A 21,961-nucleotide genomic window follows, 5' to 3' on the forward strand; every position below is an offset into this window, starting at 1 on the left:
GCAAGAACTCAGGTTTTTGATTTCATGCCACATAAGGATTCTCACTTCCACTGTACCTGAACATTGTGAGAGATGTTATCTCCAACAACTAGATTAGTTAGACACCTTTAATAATGGCTGTATTTCTTGTGATGAATTTAACACTATTTTGAATACTTATATTGGTTAACTTGTTTTTTGGAATAGTGACTTCCCACACAGAACCTTTTGTTAGAATGGTGCAATGCAGGCAAGAAAATGTTCTTTGATTTCAAATATACATTTTGAGGAGTATGTTCTTATGTGTTTTCAATATAATAGAGGGAAACTCTCCACGTGGGAAAAATATATAAAAAAAAACAAAGATGCTGTGACTTACTAAACAAGAAACTGCTGGTAGATAGACACAATAAAAAACACACACACAGACACACAAGTTTCAAGCTTTTGCAACCCGAGGTTGCTTCATTAGGAATGAGGGAAAGACAAAAGGATGTGGGTTTTAAAGGAGAGGGTAAGAAGTCATTCCAATCCCGGGAGCGGAAAGACTTACCTTAGGGGGAAAAAAGGACAGGTATACACTCGCATACACACACATATCCATCTGCACATATACAGACACAAGCAGACATATCTGTGTCTGTATATGTGAGGATGGATTTTTTTTGTGTGTGTGTGTGTGTGTGTGTGTGTGTGTGTGTGTGTGTGTGTGTGTGTGCGCGCGCACGCGCGTGTGTATACCTGTCCTTTTTTCCCCCTAAAGTAAGTCTTTCCGCTCCCGGGATTGCAATGACTCCTTACCTTCTCCCTTAAAACCCACATCCTTTCGTCTTTCCCTCTCCTTCCCTCTTTCCTGATGAAGCAACATTTGGTTGCGAAAGCTTGAAACTTGCTTATTGTGTCTATCTACCAGCGCTTTCTCGTTTGGTAAGTCACAGCATCTTATATGTTTTCAGTCACATTTATTTCAATATCTTAGACACTGTAATATGATTGAAACAAACCCTATTTTAATTAGCTTTATTCAAAGTTCTACTGAATTTGACTATATATAAAATAATGTTATCAAGCATATATCGTAAAGAAGTTCATATTGTGAAATGAACATAATACCTCTCTTTGTTTCCTTATTATACTGGCTGAATGGTCATTGTAGTGACGATATGCTTTACTCTCTTTCCAAAGCTACCCTACAGGATATAGACCTTGCTGCACAAGCAATGATTTTCATCTTTGGTGGTTCTGATACAATTTCAAATCTTATGAGCTTCACAGCACATCTATTAGCAAAGCATCAAGAGGTGCAGCAAAAACTTCACCAAGAAATAGATGAGCTTTTGCATGAAAAACATGATAAAGGTTTCACATATGAGGATGTTGCAGCTTGCAAGTATTTGGATATGGTAATATCAGGTATGCAAAATATGTGTATTTGTTTTTAATTTTCATTAATCAAAACTCTGAACTCAGTGTGGGTTTTGTTACAGTGTCTTTTGAATGAATCTGCTGCTCAGTAATAGAAATATTTTGTTTGAAGTGGTTTAAGATGACATGGTTTATTGCAATAATTATGATACTAGTAGAGAAAGTGGCACTTACACATTTTGAAATGATATTCATGCATGTCCTTCGGCTGCGTGCACTGTATGATTCATAAAATATGAACATTGTGTTATATGTGAAAGCCGACTCAGTGAAAGTGATGTACTTTCTTGTTTTGTTTCATGGCATTAAGTGACATCTCTTAAAACTACACAAGTGATTGTCCTGGCACAAAATCCCATTAATCATGTTAAAACTAATAACAACTATTTTTCTGTCGTATGAATTATTTGCAGGTGGTAAAACTATAAAACAATTTCATCTTGATGAATTAAGCATAAAGTAAATAGTATGATGCACTGTATTCAACTTTTTACAATGGCAAAGGAAATTTATGGAAAAGTATTAATATTATTAAGAACAAGACAATGTAACTTGCACTTAGGAACAAACAAACATTTTGTATTGTACAGATAATGCAGTATGAAAAAGAGAACATATATACATTTAACTACAGAAAGTATATTAGAATAAAAGTAATTTTCATTAAACACTCTGAAGGGCAGTCTCTTGACAGGAAAGAAAGGACTGATGAAACTGTCTAAAAACCTAAAAGCTGATGTATGACACAACTTTACTGTGAATGTTTGCCGTTGGAATTGCACGGGGTGTCCACAAAAGATATCCCAGTTTCAATGGTATAATATAAGAGTTTAATTTAACCTATTTACAACAAATCACATGTGAAACTGAAGGTTAACTAACCATATTTTTCTTATAAATATTCAGTATGTGCATGTTTTGTTAAATGGCACACATCCAACATAAAACTCGATTCTTTGAAGGCTTTAGTTAACAAGTCAAGATTAATGGAAGCAATAGCCTCTTCAGTTCTGTGTCTCAAATCTGGCAAATCATTAAGTGGTGATGGAATGTAGACACAGTCTTTTATGAAGTCCTTTGGGGGAGGGGGGGGGGGGGGGAGGAATGTGTGGCGTGAGGTCAGGTAAAGTTGGAAGCAAGTGGGAAACAACTTTATTGTATTGACCATTACAACCAGTCAATTGGTCGGGGATGTAGGCATTCAACCACTCTCATACAAAGAATTTACTTTCTAGTTAGGGAAGGAGCCATTTTGCAACATATTCAGTCAAACCACCTCTGTTACAGTAGCTTCAGCAGAAAAGAAAAAATGGTCCATTCATTTGATGTTGGGAAATAGCACAGAAGACATTTAATTTTGAGGAATCTCTTTCATACTCTACAGATGCATGAGGATATTCAGGCCTCAAGATATGAAATGGTATGAACCCCCATATCGAACCTTCCCACTTAGGTGGAAAGCTGCCTCCTCACTGAACATCACATGATCAACAAGAAAGTCAGCCTCTCAGTGCCGTGTCTCACTTGCAGAGTCATTGTGTACATCTTAGTCATCTGGCTTTAGGGCAAGTACCAACTGTAATCAGTATGGACACATGTATGAACTTTTTCTTAAAAATACTACACACTGTTCTCTTTGGCTATAGAAGTTAAAGTCTTGCCTTCTGAACAGAATTATTAGAACTACAAAATTAAGATTCTCTGATACTCCTCTGTAGACACTTATAGTCATCCTGGGATTTTCCCTTTACACACACATCTGGTCATTTCAAACAGACTATACCATCAGCAGATATTTTTGCTTCGTGGGGAATCACAATTAGACTTTAAATGAAATGTATGTTGAACTGAAATTACAGATTTAAACTCAAAAAAACTACACAATGAAACACTTTATGTTTAGGAGCTGCAGTTTGAATATCTGGTGCAGAAAGTAGGAAAACAACAAAGCAGTATTCGCTTACGTGGTTTTATAAAACTGTTTGAGTTGCTGTTTAATTGTTAACATGAACCAACAGTCTATAATGCTTATAGTTGTTATTATTAAAATCTATAGCTATGATAGTCTTCTATGGACACCCTGTATTCTCTTAGTGTGTGATAAATTGCCAAACCAAGTTCTCTAATAACATTCTGGTTATGGAAGAGCTTTTCTCTTGCCTCAGTGATAACAGAGTAGTTGATTTGCATAGGTCACTGCTCAAAAGTATTAGGGAAACATGAATTTGGGCATCTGCCATACTCCATTGAGCATTAATGGAGGACTAGGTATATTACTTAATTACACCTTTATCTATCAGAAATTATGTACACAACAAATCATCATTACTCCTCTTCTCTTTTCATAAAAAGACCTGAAATATCTGTCAGGTGTTGAAAACAACGTGGAAACAATCCTTCATCCTATTATCTCGAGTGATTTTCATTTGATAACTTCAGTAACATTTTTGCCTTGTGTGAGTGTTTTTTACAGCCTGACACTTATGCAACATGCGCTTTATAGGTCTACAGAGGTCACCGTGTCGTATCCATTCCATATTGTTCAATGAGATGTAATGAGAGTTCTTGCAGAGTTGGTGGTGGCACTGGATGGCCATGAACACATTTGTCAAGTATGTCCCACAAATGCGTGATGGGGTTTGGATTGTGACTCATCGCCAGCCATTGTCTTACTTCAGTGTGCAGCCTTCACAAGGCGTCCTCGCTGTTGCCTGCCACATAGGTCCAGGCATTAGACGAAAATCAGGGCCACCACCGTACACGGCAACCGTCACATGGTCCAACAGCATCAGTTTGACGTACTGCTTGGCAGTAAGGCGACTATGAACAGTGACAAGATTCATATGACTGTCAACACTGAAGCCTCCCCATCACATCACAGAGCCTTGGAAATCTGCCTTCACCTTGCATCAGAGGATATCTGGACTCAACTGCGAATAACACATTTTGCCAATGATGTAGTTCCCAGTTGACAAGGGAATGATAGAACTGAAGGTGAGCTGCAAGATGTTGTCATGTCAAGCAGGTTACTTGAGCAAGACATTTTGGTCATAAAGCCCTTTCTTGTAATCTGTTCATGACAGTCTGATCAGACACAGCAGCTCCTGTGGCCTTCCTGAAATCATCTTGCAACTCTCAGGCAGTAGCTGCATGATACTGAATGCAGATATGGCCAGAATGCTGTCCGTGGTCCACAGTTCAACTCTGTGACAGGTTAGCCCCGTGCTGAACCACAGCAAGAAGCCACAAAGAAGTTATTTAGGAACTTTAGGCTGTTTCTCTGGCACCGCATGGTGTCTGGTCTTCATGTTGGGTTGTACTGTACCAGCTACCTTGTGTCCAACTCACCTTGTTTATCCACCTGTCTCCCTGTAGTGTGTCCAGAACCTGGGGTTAATACATGGAGAGGTCCATCCTTTTTGAGTCAAATGGACTGTCCTCATGACTTGCACTGCATTAAGGGGTCACATTGCGTGTGGTTGGTGAATACAGTGACCACAAGTGACAACTGCCATCTGTGTACCTCACTAGAAAACACTGGCGCACCAGTACTCACTTCCTTCTGAGAATTCATTTGACACTGTAATGCATAATACAGCCACTAGATGGTAAATGCTTTTAAGTGTTGTCTACATTGAAAGTAAAGATCTCAAGTCATGCAATAATACCACAGGTACTGCCTGCATCAAAATAGATTAAACATACCAGACATTGATACAAATGTTCCCCTAATTCTTTTGGTTGGATGGTCTTGTTCATTGTTGCTAAGAATAAAATATCTATTTATTGTAAATGTTGTTCTAAATACTGTGTTGACAATGCTTTCCTGTAAAACACAATTTTTTGGAGTTTTTCTTTTCTTTATAAATTGTTTTTAATAAAGACACTTCTCTTTCCCAGAGTCCCTTCGTCTGTATCCACCATTTGCAGTGATGGCTCGTAAGTGTGTGAAAGCATACAAAGTCCCCGAGTCAGAAACAGGGGAGCCAGCCATTAATGTGAATCCTGGAGATATTCTGTGGTTCCCAATATTTGGACTGCACGCTGATCCTGAATTGTTCCCAAATCCAGAACTGTTCGATCCAGAACGTTTCAGTGATGATAGAAAGAAACTTATTAAACCATATTCGTATATTCCATTTGGAGTTGGACCTAGATTCTGCATCGGTGAGAGACATAAAATAAGTAATCTATTTGTCACAATGCTTGCAAGCTACATACATCAATTAAATCATTTGGCTTTGAAAAGAACTAATTTGAAAATGTAGTGGTAGAAATATTTTCATTCAATATGTGTAGAAATTGCACTTTAATTTTATGTGTGTATCTTCAGTCAAGAGATATTTGGTAACTTTCTTGACTTTCAGTTCATCTTTCATCAATCCCCCATGATGAATCGATTTTTTACTGTTTTACTGCAAACCACGTCAAGGAGGAATCGAATGACAGAAAACATCAACAAACTTCAGTTTCTGCACACACAGATTTTCAGATTTCTGCATTAAGGAACTTTTTTAATCTGCTATCATTCATTAGTCTGCTACCGTAACAAGTAGTTTTAGCATCTGTTTGCATGGTCATAATTTTCAGGTATGTTACTGATGACATCATTCAGAGGGCCTTTAGTGATTATAACTTTGTTTGTTGCATGAGTGAAAACCTTCAGCAGAATATTTTTGTACAGTGATTTTAGAAACAAAGAATTATTACTATAGGAGAAATTTTTTGTTATGCCCCAATTGATTTAATTGAGTATGTTATAATTCACAAAAGATTGTAATACTCAGAAGAGGGACTTTCCCATTTGTTCCTTTTTCACTTTTTTCCTACTAAATTTGAAGTGGACTGAAAACTCTCATTTTATATTGTCTATTAATGGTGTGCAAACTACAAAAGTGTAAGAAGAAAATGACATTATCGGAACAGCCAAAAAAGAGACAGAGTTGTATTTTAATTATTAGATGGTAATATTATAATTAACTATGCACCTTAATAGAATAAATAACGTTTTATGACACATGTGATCAGAGTCGAATTCAGGATCTTTGTCTTGGAGGGGAGTACCTGAGCTCAGTGAAAAAGTGTATCATTGTGCTGTCTCCAGGTTCTCTAAATGAAGGTGTTTCTTTAATCTAGTATAATACCAGCTACAATAGTGAGAAAATCTTTGGGACTGTTAAGTCTAAAAGCTAAAGACTTTTTTGAACATTAAGAAGAAGCAGGTGTAGTTCTGGGAGGGGGGAGAGGGGGGGGGGGGGTTCTGCAGCCTGGTGACTCCTCCCCCTGTTGGATGTGCCTCTGCCTGTGATCAAAAATAGGGAGCCAATTCCATAATGCATTAGCTAACAAGCAGCTTTAAGTAGTTCCATACGTACACCCATTAAACAAAATATTCCACAATGTGGCTCTTTTTTTGTTTTAAACTCAAGAATTTTTCATCAGTTGTGGTCATTCTGATGAAGAGTACAGCAAGTCTAATAAAGAATAAACAAATTTTACAGTTCAAAGATTACTGCTTTCCAATTACAGGATCTGTGAAGCATTCCGTAACCATATTAGAATCATCATCATTTGCTCTGTAAAATTGTGTTTGGGATATCAGGCTGAATGGTGTGAATCAATGACAATGCCTTATTTTTTCATAAGTAGCAGCTTTTGTAGTTATGTGCTAAGCAGTTAGTTTCCAGTTGCTTGAAGTAATAAATACAGAAAATAATGCCAGCATTTATTCCATTAGAAACTGAAACTGTACTAGATATTGATTATCTATCTCTAGGATTGGTTCAAGAACATTTTTCCACAGAAGCATCTTATCACTAGTTGCTTCTGCTCCCCCTCTCCTTTCTCCTCATGCCCTTTCAGTTTTTGCTATCAATTGTGATACACACTGTATTTAATTCTTGTACTCGGGCACCTCTTTCAGCTTGATGCCCCAAGCTGCTGCTGCTAGTTGTGACATGTTCTGCATAAAAATCTTGCCATTGCGGTGCCCCTGGCAGCCTTCTCAGCTTGGCGCCTGAAGCAGTGACGTGTCACTTGGCTCTTAAGGTGCATACACACTAGGGCAACAAACGAAAGAGACTGGTTTTGGCTGAACATTGGTCACAAGTGCATTGATGTTCCAGCTTCTCATTCAAACCAAATGAAGGGCTTGGAGCCAAGAGGTTCTGGGACATGGAATCACAGTTGGATCTGATATTGCTTCCATTTCGTTACTGTTATAAAACAGTGTTTTAATTATGTTTTCACTGAATGATATTATGAGGGAAGAAGAGGATTTAGCAGTAGGGAGCAGTATCGTGGGACAAAATTAATGTCTGACCCTAATGCTAAATTGGAATATGGGCTGTTACAATAAATACACATCTTTAGCAAGAGCAGGCATTGCCTGCAGGGGAAACAGTGACAAGCTGCACTCAGTATGTTTTATTGACTGGTTTCACTCTAATTTAAAAGCCAACTACTGCACATTAAACTGTGAATTCCAGAGTTTCTGATGATGCTCATGTTAAATTAAAGAGGAGAACTGGTCAATAAAACATACTAAGTGTGACTTGTAGCTGTTCTGAAAAACATAAATACACACTCATTCTAGGGACACAACGAATAACTGCTAAACCAACACAGATTCAACTCACCACACTAGGAGAAGGATCCCAACACCAACCAACTGCCAGTGCTTTGGTGTTAGTGTCAGCAGACCAAAACCAAGGCCAACCACTTTGTTGGCTTTGATTTGCTGCTCATACACACTATGCAAATCTTGACCAATGAAGCGGTTGTCAGTCATTTGTTGGCCTTCATTTGCCTTGTGTGTATGTGCCTAAACTAGGCCTGTTCATCTCCTTCTGCCCCTCTGTGGCTGTGCACCTCTCTCTCTCTCTCTCTCTCTCTCTCAAAAAACCATTTGAGACCAAAGAACTTAACACAGGGTTGTATATACTTGTGAAAGTAAGACTCTCTGGAATGCTAAACATTTATTGAAACATAATGTGTAGGCAAATGCTTCAATTAATTAATGCATTAAAAATATCTGTAACCAAATGAATGAGAACGTATTAAAATGGCTTTTGACATCAGTATTACCACACAGGGTGTTAAGTTACTAATTTAACTATTCACTTCATTAGAGCGTTCAAAGTATTCAGTTTACACTCCAGGAAATGTTGCAGAACCTAATCCCTCAAGCACCTTAGCACGTGATGATATATCTCTTGCAGCAGGAGCCAAAACTTTGGGCAGAATACCATTATTACTAGGTCCATGACCTGTACAATGTACAGAGTGTCTCGTGTAACTTGCTCATTCCTAAAATTTTCTGACTGGTCCGTTACATCGGAGCAGGTTTAATTCTTTGTTTTACAGTCAATGTTCATAACTTTTCTTCTACATAGTTATTGGAGCTACATTTTGAAGGAAACTATCTACCCTTGTTAAGGCATTAGAGAGCTTACCAGAAGAAATTTAGCCTATGTAAAACACTTCATAATGTTCATAGTAAATTTTGGTCACTGGTAATTCTGATGGGTGTAACAACCAGACCTGCCAACACAACATAGCTTTATCTTTGTTTGCACTTAAACATAGTTTAATGGGTTTTAGGTACCTGAGATTAAAAAAAATAAAAAAAAAAAAAAAAATAAAAAAAAAAAAAAGATTAGCTATTTGCTAGGTATGTTAACAAGTGTTACCAGCTACATAAATTTATTCATTTCTTGAAGAATTCTAAGCATGTCATCAAAGCAGTGCATCTTTTTCAATTTAAAAAGGAAATAATTTTTTAAAGTTCTTGAGGGTATTTCTGTTCTGTCATATGCAAAAAAGTGTGCTGTGAGAAACATAAGAAATGCATAGTGCTGCAGAAGAACTAAAAATTAGACCACAACTATCAGTGTCTAAAGAAGAGAAGCATCAGTGATGTGCTAGCAGACGGCATTTCCTGATGTAAGTGAGAAATCAAGTGAAAATCATCACCACTGATAATGCTGTCTGGTGTGGGGGGGGGGGGGGGGGGGGGGGGGGGGGAGGGGGAGGGGCCAGAGGCTGGGGGGGGAGGGGGGAGGGAGAAAAGGAAACACTTTTGTTGTTGCAACAACAGAACAAAAATACCCTCAATACGGACAGTATGGCCACTCAATTGAATTTTTTTAAAGGCTTTCTGCATAAAAGTGTTATGATTCTGAACCCTACAACAAAGTACTTACCCTTGGCAGGCTATCACTTGCAGAAAACATTGTTTCAATATTGCTTGTGTGTCCACATTACAAGGAGGCTTGCTATTTTGTAATTATTGCAGATCTGCCTGATAAGAGATTTGATCTTTGTGATGAATCAGGGAGCAGAGTGTTCTTTAGTTTTATAAACCTCAAATAAATAAGCTGTTCTCGACTTACGCCCCTCTTAATCAGCTTCCCCCCTGAAAAGTGTTTTACTTTTTACGTGTGTGTGATATTTAAAATAAGTTTTGTTTCTTAGACTTTGCTCCTGATCTGTCTCTAAAATTTTGCAATATTTCAACTAGGCACATACTTTTTGTCTTCAGACGATAATGTCAGCATAAACCAAACCAAATGTGGACTGTGTCAGTTTTTCCCATCCCTTTACTGCTACATGTGTGTGTTGTTTCTCAGAATTTCATTTGTTATTTGCTTATTGTTCTTGATATCTCATAATTAATACTTAATTTAACATCTGAGAGACATGGAACTGTTTATTAAAATATGAGCATCACCAAAATGTAACAATGTTATATTTACTGGATAATATTTTTGGCAAAATTTGCTCATTATCTCAACATTCCCATAGGCCTGGAGTCAAAACACTTTCTTTGAGTTTTCTTTCATTCTCTCCTCTCATCCCCCCCCCCCCCCTCTCCCGCTAAGTCTCTCTCTCTCTCTCTCTCTCTCTCTCTCTCTCTCTCTCTCTCTCTCCCTCCCCCCCCCCCCCCTCCCCCCTTTATTTTAAGAAATTTCTGCCTTTTGATAGTTAATTGTTCATTTACTTTACACTGTTATGATTTCAGCTGTATAGCTATTTTCAAATGCACCTAAAAACAAAGATGATGTAACTTACCAAATGAAAGCATTGGTATGTTGATACACACACACACCCACCCACACACACACACACACACACACACACACAAAATTCAAGCTTTCGCAACCCACAGTTGCTTCATCAGGAAAGAGGGAAGGAGAGGGAAAGACGAAAGTATGTGGGTTTTAAGGGAGAGGGAAGGAATCATTCCAATCCCGGGAGCGGAAAGACTTACCTTAGGGGGAAAAAAGGACAGGTATACACTCGCACACTCACACATATCCATCCACACATATACAGACACAAGCAGACATATGTAAAGGCAAAGAATTGCATGTTGAATTGTAAATTAGTAAAAGTGTACATGTCATACAGTCAGGACTTGATTGGAACACGAGATTTTTACGTATTTGAAAACAGAGGTTATTATGTTACATACAGGTTAAACTATGTCTGACCCATCTGTGACATGTCATCATAAAAAACATATTTTGGGTCTTACAGACCAGTTGTCATATCACAGGATACGAGTACATATTGAGGGTACATACTGGAGTTGACACTGTGCACAGTAAAAAAACAATTAACACACAGTATGGCATATTTAGCAGCTGATATATTCCTGAGACCTGCATTCATCACTTCTGTTAATCAACTGACATTAACATATACTGAAGCACCAAAGAAACTGGTATAAGCATGCCTATTCAAATAAAGAGATATGTAAACAGGCAGAATATGGCGCTGCAGTCGGCAATGCATGTATAAGACACCAAGTGTCTGGCACAGTTATTAGATCAGTTATTGCAGCTACGATGTCAGATTATCAACATTTAAGTGTGTTTGAATGTGGTGTTACAGTCACCACACAATCAATGGGACACAGCATCACCGAGGTAGTGATGACGTGGGGATTTTCCCGTACGACCATTTCATGACTGTACCATGAATATCAGGAATCCAGAAAAACATCAAATCTCCGACATCACAGTGGCTGGAAAAAGATCCTGGAAGAACAGGACAAACGACAACTGAAAGAGAATCATTCACTGTGACAGAAGTGCAATCTTTCCGCAGACTGCTGCAGATTTCAATGCTGTGCCTTTAACATGCAAACCATTCAATGAAACATCACTGATGGACTTTTGGAGCCAAAGGCCCATTCGTGTACCCTTGTTGACTGCCTGACACAAAGCTTTACACCTTTCCTGGGCCCATCAACACCGACATTGGATTGTTGATGACTGGAAACATGTTGCCAGGTTGGATGAGTCTCGTTTCTAACTGTATTGAGCAATTGAGTATGGAGACAACCTCATGAATCAATGGTCAGGGCATGTCAGCAGGGGACTGTTCAAGCTGGTGGAGGCTCTGTAATGGTGTAGAGAGTGTGCAGTTGGAGTGATATGGGACCCCTGATAGGTCTAGATACGCCACTGACTGGTACGTAAGCATCCTGTCTGATCACCTGCATCCATTCATGTCCATTTTGCATTCTGATGGACTCGGGCAATCGATGTGACATCCCACACATCCAGAATGCTACAGAGTGTCTCCAGGAACACTCTCCTCAGTTTAAACACTTCCAATTTCCACAAAACTCCCCAGACATGAACATTATTGAGCATATCCAGGATGCCTTGCAACGTGCTGCTCAGAAGAGATCACCACCCCCTCGTACTCTTATGGATTTATGGACAGCCCTGCAGGATTCATGGTGTCAATTCCCTCCAGCAGTACTTCAGACATTAGTTGAGTCCATGCCACATCATGTTAGAGGACTTCTGCATGCTCGTGGGGTCCCTACACAATATTAGTCAGGTGTACCAATTTCTATGGCTCTTCAGTGTATATCAAAACAGTGGCAGAGATTGTAACAAAGTGGCACTGCTGTATGAGCCACATGATCTTTACATTACCAGAGTTATTACTAGGAAAGGGAAAGTGGATATTTGTTTAGCTAAATGCTTAACAAATTCTTGTAATACTCATTCATAAGAGCCTCTTACAGGTATACATTGTAATACTGCGAATTCAGAGTGTAAATATAACCATTTTAGATGCACAATAAAATGTTTGATTTCAAATCCATAAAAAGAATGTATACGTGTGTCAAATTGAAAATGTATATAGAATCCATTATGTTTGTTTCGGCTATTCACATGCTTTAAGCAATAAGACAACATTAATATGTAATTAATAATATTCATGTAATATTGCAGTGTATGGTTCAGGTACATAATATAGCATTCTGATGTACGATCTTCAAAATGTATATAGAACCTATTAGGTTTCGTTCAGGGTTTCATGTGCTATAAGTATTGGGGGTACGTAAACATGAATCTAATGAACATTCATGTAATACTGAATAATATGGTCAGGTGTATAATATTGTTCATAGCTGTACCATGCTCAGCCTGCTGTCCCCCCCCCCCCCCCTCGCACCCCACCTCCTCCCTTGCACATCCCAAAATCTGTTCCATCCCTCAGCCACATCATCATCTCCCACTTACCTTTAACTGTCCTCTTCTCTCTCTCTCTCTCTGTCCACAACCTTCACACTCTGACACCAGCATGACATCTTCTGTGTAAATGCCCATGAATCTGTAAATTATAATTTTATAATATTGCAGCCATATGTTAAAAAATTATTTTCCATCTTTAATGGTTATATTTACACTATGAGTATTACAATGTATACCCTTAAGAGACTGTTATGAATGAGTATTACAAGAACACATTAACGATTTAGCTAAATAAATATCCACTTTCCCTTTCCTGGTAGTACCTCTAATAATGGAAAGATCATGTGGCTCATACAATGGTGCCACATTGTTACAATCTCTGCCACTATTTTGACATATGACAATGTCAATGTCAGAAGTGACAAATGCAGGTCACAGGGATGTACTGGCTGTTAAATATGCCACACTGTGTGTTAATTGTTTTTCACTGCGCATAATATCAGCCACACTATGTATCCCCAATATGTACTCATATTCTGTGATATGGAAACTGGTCTATAAGGTGTGAAATATGTTTATTCAATAATGACAAATCAGACAGGTCAGACATTTTTTAACAAATAAGTAATGTCTTCATATACAAAATAACTGCCAGCCGGAGTGGCCGTGCGGTTCTAGGCGCTACAGTTTGGAACCGAGAGACCGCTACAGTCGCAGGTTTGAATCCTGCCTCGGGCATGGATGTGTGTGATGTCCTTAGGTTAGTTAGGTTTAAGTAGTTCTAAGTTCTAGGGGACTGATGGCCTCAGAAGTCGAGTCCCATAGTGCTCAGAGCCATTTGAACCATTTTTGAACAAAATAACCTATTCTTCCAGTGCCCTGCATGGTATGATATGTACACACTATTAATTTTCAGTTTAACATGCACTTAACAATGGCTATGAAGCCGAAATCATGACTGTGTAAAATAAATGAACAATTAACAGTCAAATGACAGAAATTTCTTCCAAAAATTCTACCTGACTGGCTCTTCACAAAGGAAAGATCATTAATTTTCTTTGAGTATTTAGAATGGATGGTGTATAACATTACCATGGTGTATATCATAACCAAATGTAACTGCTGTTCATATGGGGAATTTGAATTTGCCAAAAAACTGTGTTTTCCTGACCTGAATTGTTTACTTCTAACTTTGGCAGTCTGTTTTCAACTCCTCATTTTCTGTGAATGGATTTTTCTTCTGTGTATATTTCATGACTACATTGAATGACCTCCACACTCTCTATAAGAGAAAAACAGGATAAAATATTTATTTTATCCTGTTTTGTTGTCTGAGCCATATATAAATGCAAAGAACTGTAAATTCCTATTGGTTATGACTCAGATTTATGAAGTTAAGAAATTTTATAAACACACCTAGCTTTCTTTTCCATTTTTGCTGCAAACTTTTTGTATTGTATTGCAGCTTTCATGAGGTATGATATAGAGGTCAACTCCTAACATAGTATAGTGTTAACTGAAAAGAGTTTTATGCGTTAAGAACCATAATTTTCATGCCAAACTTACATTAAGAGAAAGATGCTACAATGTTAGTCATTGTTGTTGTTGTGGTCTTCAGTCCTGAGACTGGTTTGATGCAGCTCTCCATGCTACTCTATCATGTGCAAGCTTCTTCATCTCCCAGTACCTACTGCAATCTACATCCTTCTGAATCTGCTTAGTGTATTCATCTCTTGGTCTCCCTCTACGATTTTTACCCTCCACACTGGACTCCAGGACCTTATTCTCATAGTCAACTGTAATATCACAGAGTGATCAATTTAGTTGTTTTTGGCGTGCCTGATGTTTGCATACATTTTGTTCCAGTTAATTTGCAGTACTTTTCAACATTCTTAATGTGATCATTGAGGTCTGCTCTGTGAAAGCCACTGAATGTTGCCTCAGTAGTCAAAGAGACATCAGTGATTTCAGTTTCCATTCTAATATCTTACTTCTAATGTGTGTGTAGTTGTCGGGAACTAAAATTATAAACAGTCTACATTCCTTCCTTACATGAACTGGGAGGAGGGTCATTGTATATACACACTAATATTTCAATGTTTAATTCTCAACCATTATTGCAGAATCTTTTTGTCATCGCTACAAAGAGCCAAATTTTCATTTATATTGTTATTATAGTAAATATTTTTTTTATCCTCATTACCAACATTATTATGTATATACAGGGTGAAGCGAAATTTGTGCACTCGGGCTCCCCAGCGTGGCTCCTCATATGCCAGTGATAAAAAAATGTCTGTCACAAAATTTCAACCGGCGAGTACATCCAGCAGAAAAAAGACTTTGAAGAGTGACAATCTGGCAACACTGTTACCACATGTATGGTAACTACCTCTGTCAGCACATACTATCTGTGCTGTAAAGTTAGTGAGGTGGATAGAGTTTTGGGTTAGCCTGCAGGAGGTCGAGGGTTCGATCCTGGGTTGGGGCGCATTTCTTTTATTTGCTAATTTCGTTCTGAGATTTCGTACTGTAATATACACTGGTTTCTTAGGTCACATGTATCTTAAATTTACAATATTTAGTAACGCTGAACATAAAAAGTACGTGGTTGACCAATAAAAAATAGACTGTTAAAGCAAACGACCAGACATCTTAGAAAAACTATAAAAACAATATCAATTTTAAGATTCTTAAGATGGTATCAGAGTACAATAACACAACATCTACTTGTCATTTATACTACACATAATATGAGGACTCAGATGTTGCACATTAGCAAGCAATTGCAATAATAATGTCCATATTAATGACCGCATGACCTCCACAACAGAATACGTTGTCCACAGAACAACAGATGCTCAAAGCTACCTCCCTGCATGTCCAAACACTGCGCAATCCACCACAGCTCTGGACCCTTAGCAGCAAAGCTGAGTCCACCGTAAGAAGAGCGGCATGAACACGCACTACCAATTCTTCCACATTCACCGGCGGAGTAGAGTACACGTGCTCCTTCAGGTGTCCCCACAGGAAGAAATCCAGGGGATTTAGATCAGGTGAATGCAGTGGCCGTACAACTGGACTTCCATGTCCAAGCCATTCCCCTGGAAATGTTCTGTCCAAATACTGTCACACATTTATTCCAGAGTGTGGAGGTGCACCATCATGTTGGAACAATATCCTCTGCTGAATGTGTAGTGGAACACCTTCCACAGCATCAGGCAGATAGTTTGAGAGGAATGCATGATACCTTCATGCAGTCAACCAATCAGGCAACATGTAGGGCCCCATACACCTGTTGCCCAATATTCTGGCCCAGAAGTTGATACCAAAGTGAACTTGATATCCACGGCCGCAGGTGACGTGCGGGTTAGCCTCACAGCAATGGTGGGCATTGTGCATATTGAAGACATCCTTAAGAGTGAATGCTGCTTCATCCGACCATATTATGGTGTTCACAAAGTCATTGTTGGCTTCCTGTTGTTGTTGGAACCATTCACAGAACTGCATCTGCTGCTGCGGGTGTTGCGTGAAAGCATAATGACAGGGGTGCAGCACATACTTGTGCAGCATGTTAACGACTGTGCATTGTGAGACACACAGCTATCTTGCTATGGTACATGTACTTCACTGACGTTCTTGGTGTATGACCCCCAGAATAGCTTCCTCAGTAGCTAGAGTACAGCTAGTCCATGGATGACCTGTGTCGTGATGGTGGAAGAGGAGAACCTAATTCCTGAAGGCATAGCTCCAGATTACAAAACACATTTTTATCTGGATGGCATCAACGGGGATATCTAGCAACATATTCAGGAGCGGTAAGACCAACCATGTTATCAGATGCACCAAGAATCAGAAGCATATCCACATATTCATCATTTGTGTGTGCCATATGTCTACCATACTGGTTTAGATTTTTATAATGAGAAAATTCTATATGTGTACACATGTACACTGGAGTCTGTGATGGGCAGGTTACTCCACTTGCAACAAGTCCCTGTCTGGTTGACAGCCCTTACAGTATAAACACGCCGTCAGTATAAACACATGCCTCATGAACATTACCCCTCTGACACTAATAACAGTAATAATGCATTGAGATGTGTACTAAACGGCATGTGGTTACCAGACTCAGTGTTGAAAGGCATAATTAGTGGGACCATGGTGATAACACATACAAATAGTAACATTGGACATTATTTGCAAAGCACGTTGCTGGTCCTATTTGTAACGTAAGGTCCTAATGAAATGTAATGGACCTGAACGAGGCAAGAATAATAGTTGGGACTAATTTATGGAACCATTGGAGAAGAGTCCAAAGAAAACAGGTTTCGCATCTACTAGATGAAGTATTGGCAATAAATTCATGTCCACGACATGGAAAGGGCTTGTTTCAAAGCTGGCCAGTCTTCCATTTCTACTACAGTAGTATGTAAGCACAATTATTTTCTAGAGGATCTGCTGCAATTGCTGTTGATGATTAAGATGCCAGATGCCATACCACCTGGACAAATAAAAAAAATTGCCTCAACCCAGGATCGAACCATAATCCTACTGCATGCTAACCCAAAACTCTATCCACTGCAGCACAAATAAGAAGTGCTGACAGAGGTAGTTACCATACATGTGGTTACAGTGTTGCCAGATTGCCACTCTTTAACATAAATTTTCTGCAGAATTTAATCGCTGGACGAAATTTTTTGAGAGACATTTTTTTACTACTGGCATGTGAGGAGTCACGCTGCAAAGTCCGAGTGCGCGAATTTCGCTTCACCCTGTATAATTCTTTTTGTTGCAACTGCATAGCACACCTGCTGGCACACAAAATTTAATCATTCTAATTGGAAATGAGTCACAGCTGAGAACTCATGTTTGAAGTAGAAGTATTGAGATGCTGATAATGATATAATTTGCTATTTGCTTATGCCTGTATCACAGGATACCTTCAGTTAACTTCTACCATAGTTTATTGTTACAGAAACAATAATTATGACCCATACACTGTTAAAGCATTGGCATTTGTTCTACTCTGTTGCAGCTAATCGTTTTGCACTGATGGAGGCCAAAGTGCTGTTGATCTATCTATTGTCACAGTTCACCATTGAGCCATCAGATCGGACACCCAGTCCACTTAAATTCACAGCTACTGGTTTCAGTCTAATGGTTGATGGTGGTCTTTGGTTGAGTATAAAACCACGAAATTAAGAAAATATATACACACTGAATATGTGCTACAGAACTCATGGGGGGAAAAAGCATGATGGAATACGTACATGAGGTATTCTAACCTCCAACTATTTCCTTCAATACATAATTAATTCCTATACCTATTTGTACTGGCATTACTAAGTCATGACAGGATGACTAAGTCAAGCTCAAGCTAAAACTTTTCATTTGATCAGAAGATTAGAGTTTTACATGTGTTCACTTGCATGAAGCACTACTGTGTTGCGAGGGTCAATAGCACCCAAAACTATAGTCTAGGACCATCTCTTGTGCTGTACTCACCCACAAGGTACATTTGTGGTTTCCTTCTGTGAAAACCTTCGCCATTGTGGTTACACTTTCAGTTTTGTGAAATTGAGGATTCGTGGACAATTGCAGGTTCATACAGTATGGAGAACTGAATTTACAGTAAGTACTGATGTGAATATGTATGGTTTGATGGTTAATTAACATTTCAGAATATTCCATGAATTTGATATTAAATGGGAATCTGATTTCTAATCTAAACAGTTTATTACTGATATGTTTGGTTGTTAAATCACTGCTCTAAAAATGATACAGTGGGAATAAATGGTACCAGGCCCAAGGACACCTTCACATCTTCTTTCAACAGACTGGCAACAAGTCAGTGGTCACAGCATCCTCGTAACATACTGCGCTGGTACAGTTGTGAAGCTGACAACTGATTTCAGCTGCCTTCCGTGAGACATGTGTTATAGTATAAAACTCGAGGTTTCCCAAGGAGGCTTTATATTTAGTAAATAACATAATAAGTACTCACCATTCTAATACATAGGTGCCTGTAGGCCATGCCAGCTTGCACTTCTTTTTTTATGAATGTAGATGAGCGACTATAACACACCAGTTTACCAGAGATTTTGTCAGAAAAGTGGGAGATACTCTTCTAGCACAAGAAAGAGTGGATTGTATATGGTTACAATACCAAAATTTTAAGAACATTTCATACCTTTACACTGTTTTAATTTATGAATCTCGTAATGAACATAAAAATGGTCATCCAGTTCCTACTGAGTCAACCACCTGCTGCTAAAGATATCCTGATCATGACCTACAGATGTCATTTGACTAGGGCCTCCCATCGGGTAGACTGTTCACCGGGTGCAAGTCTTTCGATTTGATGCCACTTCGGTGACTTGCGGGTCAATGGGGATGAAATGATGACGATTAGGACAACACAACACCCAGTCCCTGAGTGGAGAAAATCTCTGACACAGCCAGGAATCGAACCCAGGCCCTTAGGATTGACATTCTGTCACACTGACCACTCAGCTACCAGGGGCTACAGATCATGTGGAGTTATGTTTACTACTGAACAGCTCATAATTGATAAGTGGCAGCTTCCTTGAAATGTACAAAAATATTAGTTAATGCAGATGAGTAGGGAAAACAACCCTGTAATGTTTGAGTACAGTAGTAGTGGTGTGCCTCTTGACGTAGTTGTTCATGAGTCTTTCAGGCTGTATGGCCATGGTTGAAGAAACTTTTCAGTTCCTGGCATTTCCTCCAGAGCAGTGCTGAACAAAACAGTTGATGATTACTGTATTTCCAGAACTGCACTGGACAAAATGTCAGGAACAAAAAAGTTTTTTCAGCCACAGCCATACAGCCTGGAGATTCAGCAACAACTATGACATTGTACTGTGAAAGCCTTCTTGACATGTTCGCATTGGTTAAATATCTAGGCCCAATGTTTCATGGCATTATAAAATGGAACAAACACATAAAGTTGGCAGTAGGGAACATGAATGGTTGACTTTGCCACCTTTGGCAGAATTCTAGGAAAATGTAGCTCATATATAAAGGAGACGCTGTATACAACACTAGTGTGAGCCTTTCTTGAGTATTGTTCAAGTGTATAGGATCAGCATCAGGTCAGATTAAAGAACATCAAAACAGTTCAAAGGCATGCTGCTAGATTCGATACTGGTAGGTTCAGTCAATATTCGAGATGCTTCATGAACTCAAATGGGACTCCTTTGAGGAAAGACAAAGTTTGCTTTTGCAAAACACTGCTGAGGTTATTAACAAAACTGGCATCTGCAGCCCACTGCAGATCAGGTCTGCTGCTGCCAACACATATTTTGTGTAAGGACCATGAAGACAAGATAAGAGAAATTTGGCTTGACAAAGAAGCATATAGCAAATCATTTTCTCCACACTCCATTTGCGAACAGGTAAGTGAATGACTAGAAGTGGTACAAGGTACTCCCTGCCATGGACTGTATTGCATAGTATGTATGTAGATGTAGATTGATTAGAAATTTTGTGTCTTAAATGCAAGTTTCCACAAATTGATTGCTTGAATTAGTTTAAGGAATAGACCTCGCAGCTATAGTCTACTCCACGGGCAGCCTACAGCAATCATGGTACTACAGTTCATAGACAACCATCCCTCTGATCAAGTACATTGCTCAAACCTTACATCCCAAAGTACTGTGAAAAAATTTCTGGCAGTTACACCATGTTTCCGTATGTTACCTCCAAGGGAACTCAATAAAACCCATTTAAATACGAGCATAGGCATTTTTAGTCTGAAGATAAGATGGCGGTATCTTCCTGCTAGCTGTCATTATGGCGTCAAATTGGTTTCTTTTCTGAAATTCACTCCTCTTTGAAGTTCAGAAGAATCCTTACTACAGGCTGGAGTGTTCTGCAGTTACAAGGCAAATTGATTACACCCAAGTGGTTTAGTTTGTAGGAGCTTCCCAACATCACTTGTTGAACATTTGCCTGTTAGTGATGTTCCTGTGTGGATCTACTCTAAGCGCTCTGGTATTCCACATGAGGAGTGTATGTCTTTGCCAATGGAAAGCATTGGCTTAATGATATGTTCATTTAAGTATTTCAACAGTATGAGACAATGACTCTAATTTTTGACGTAGAATTGTCTAAATCAGCTACAAATTGCAATGAAGCTGACAAAGGTATTTTTGAATATGAACTGTAATGGCAAACAGAACACATAACATCTGTTAATTTACTTTTACATTCATTGTTCTCACTCTTGAAGTGTTTAAATGGGTGTATCTTGGAGCAGAAAATGAACACAGCATATGTTTATTTGATGTTTCCTCTTCAGAATGATTCTTACTGACACTGGTTAACATACATCTGTTTCATCTGAGCGCACTCTATTTTCAAAGTCATGGCATAATTTGAAGATCATTATAAAATACACAGAGAGACACAGGTAATCAGTATCTTGCCGACACTGGCAGTCAACCTTCAATGTAAAGAAAAAAACCACTGCTGCTGTAAGACAAATTAGTTAAATATAAGTTAAAGAGAACTGATATTCCTTGCGTATACAATTGCTGAGAGGCCACTAATTCAACTGTTAGTCCAGTCTCTATAAAAATATGATCTTAAGCTCTACCCAGTCCCTTTTGTTGTTTGGTGACTGTTATCTCATGACCTTGTGCTATTTAGATGTAAAACTTTCATTTATTTTTGTAAATACAAGGGCATGCTGAAAAATAATGCCTCCAAATTTTTTATTCTTCTCTCAATATCGGTTGAGGTCAACTTTCCCACTTTTCTGATGGAAGTTGCAACTCTCTGATAGAGGGCTCCAAATTATGGCATGTAACATGGTGGTGTGTAAAAAAGCTATGTCAGTGCATGAGAAACAGCGTGCTGTAATAGAGTTTTGAATCTGAAGAGTTAATCCAAAATGGATGACAATGCCAGATCACACACAAGTACTGTGACATCTATAACAATTCAATGCCTAAGGTTCACTGTCATTGATGATCCTGCATATAGTATCAGCTTGGCCTGATCAGACTTTCATTAGTTTCCAAAACTTAAAA

The 21,961-nt window shown here is 38.7% G+C and overlaps 1 protein-coding gene across 3 annotated transcripts in view; it reads left to right on the forward strand.

The window, feature by feature from the left end:
- The window catches only part of LOC124777103 (cytochrome P450 9e2-like), a 77,140-nt gene extending 58,539 nt beyond the window's left edge, over positions 1 to 18,601 (forward strand). For 2 of the 3 annotated variants that reach the window (XM_047252386.1, XM_047252387.1), the window contains exons 6-8: positions 1,165 to 1,392; positions 5,305 to 5,571; positions 5,772 to 5,991. In XM_047252386.1, the coding sequence (XP_047108342.1) occupies positions 1,165 to 1,392; positions 5,305 to 5,571; positions 5,772 to 5,953 (677 nt within the window). In that variant the 3' untranslated portion in view covers positions 5,954 to 5,991. Of the gene's footprint in view, positions 1 to 1,164; positions 1,393 to 5,304; positions 5,572 to 5,771; positions 5,992 to 17,940 lie in introns of those variants that run through there. The other variant, XM_047252388.1, reaches the window with a different exon arrangement.
- The last annotated feature ends 3,360 nt before the right edge of the window (positions 18,602 to 21,961 follow it).

The sequence above is a fragment of the Schistocerca piceifrons genome, chromosome 2 (genome assembly GCF_021461385.2).
Source record: "Schistocerca piceifrons isolate TAMUIC-IGC-003096 chromosome 2, iqSchPice1.1, whole genome shotgun sequence".
Taxonomy (NCBI): Eukaryota; Metazoa; Arthropoda; class Insecta; order Orthoptera; family Acrididae; genus Schistocerca; species Schistocerca piceifrons.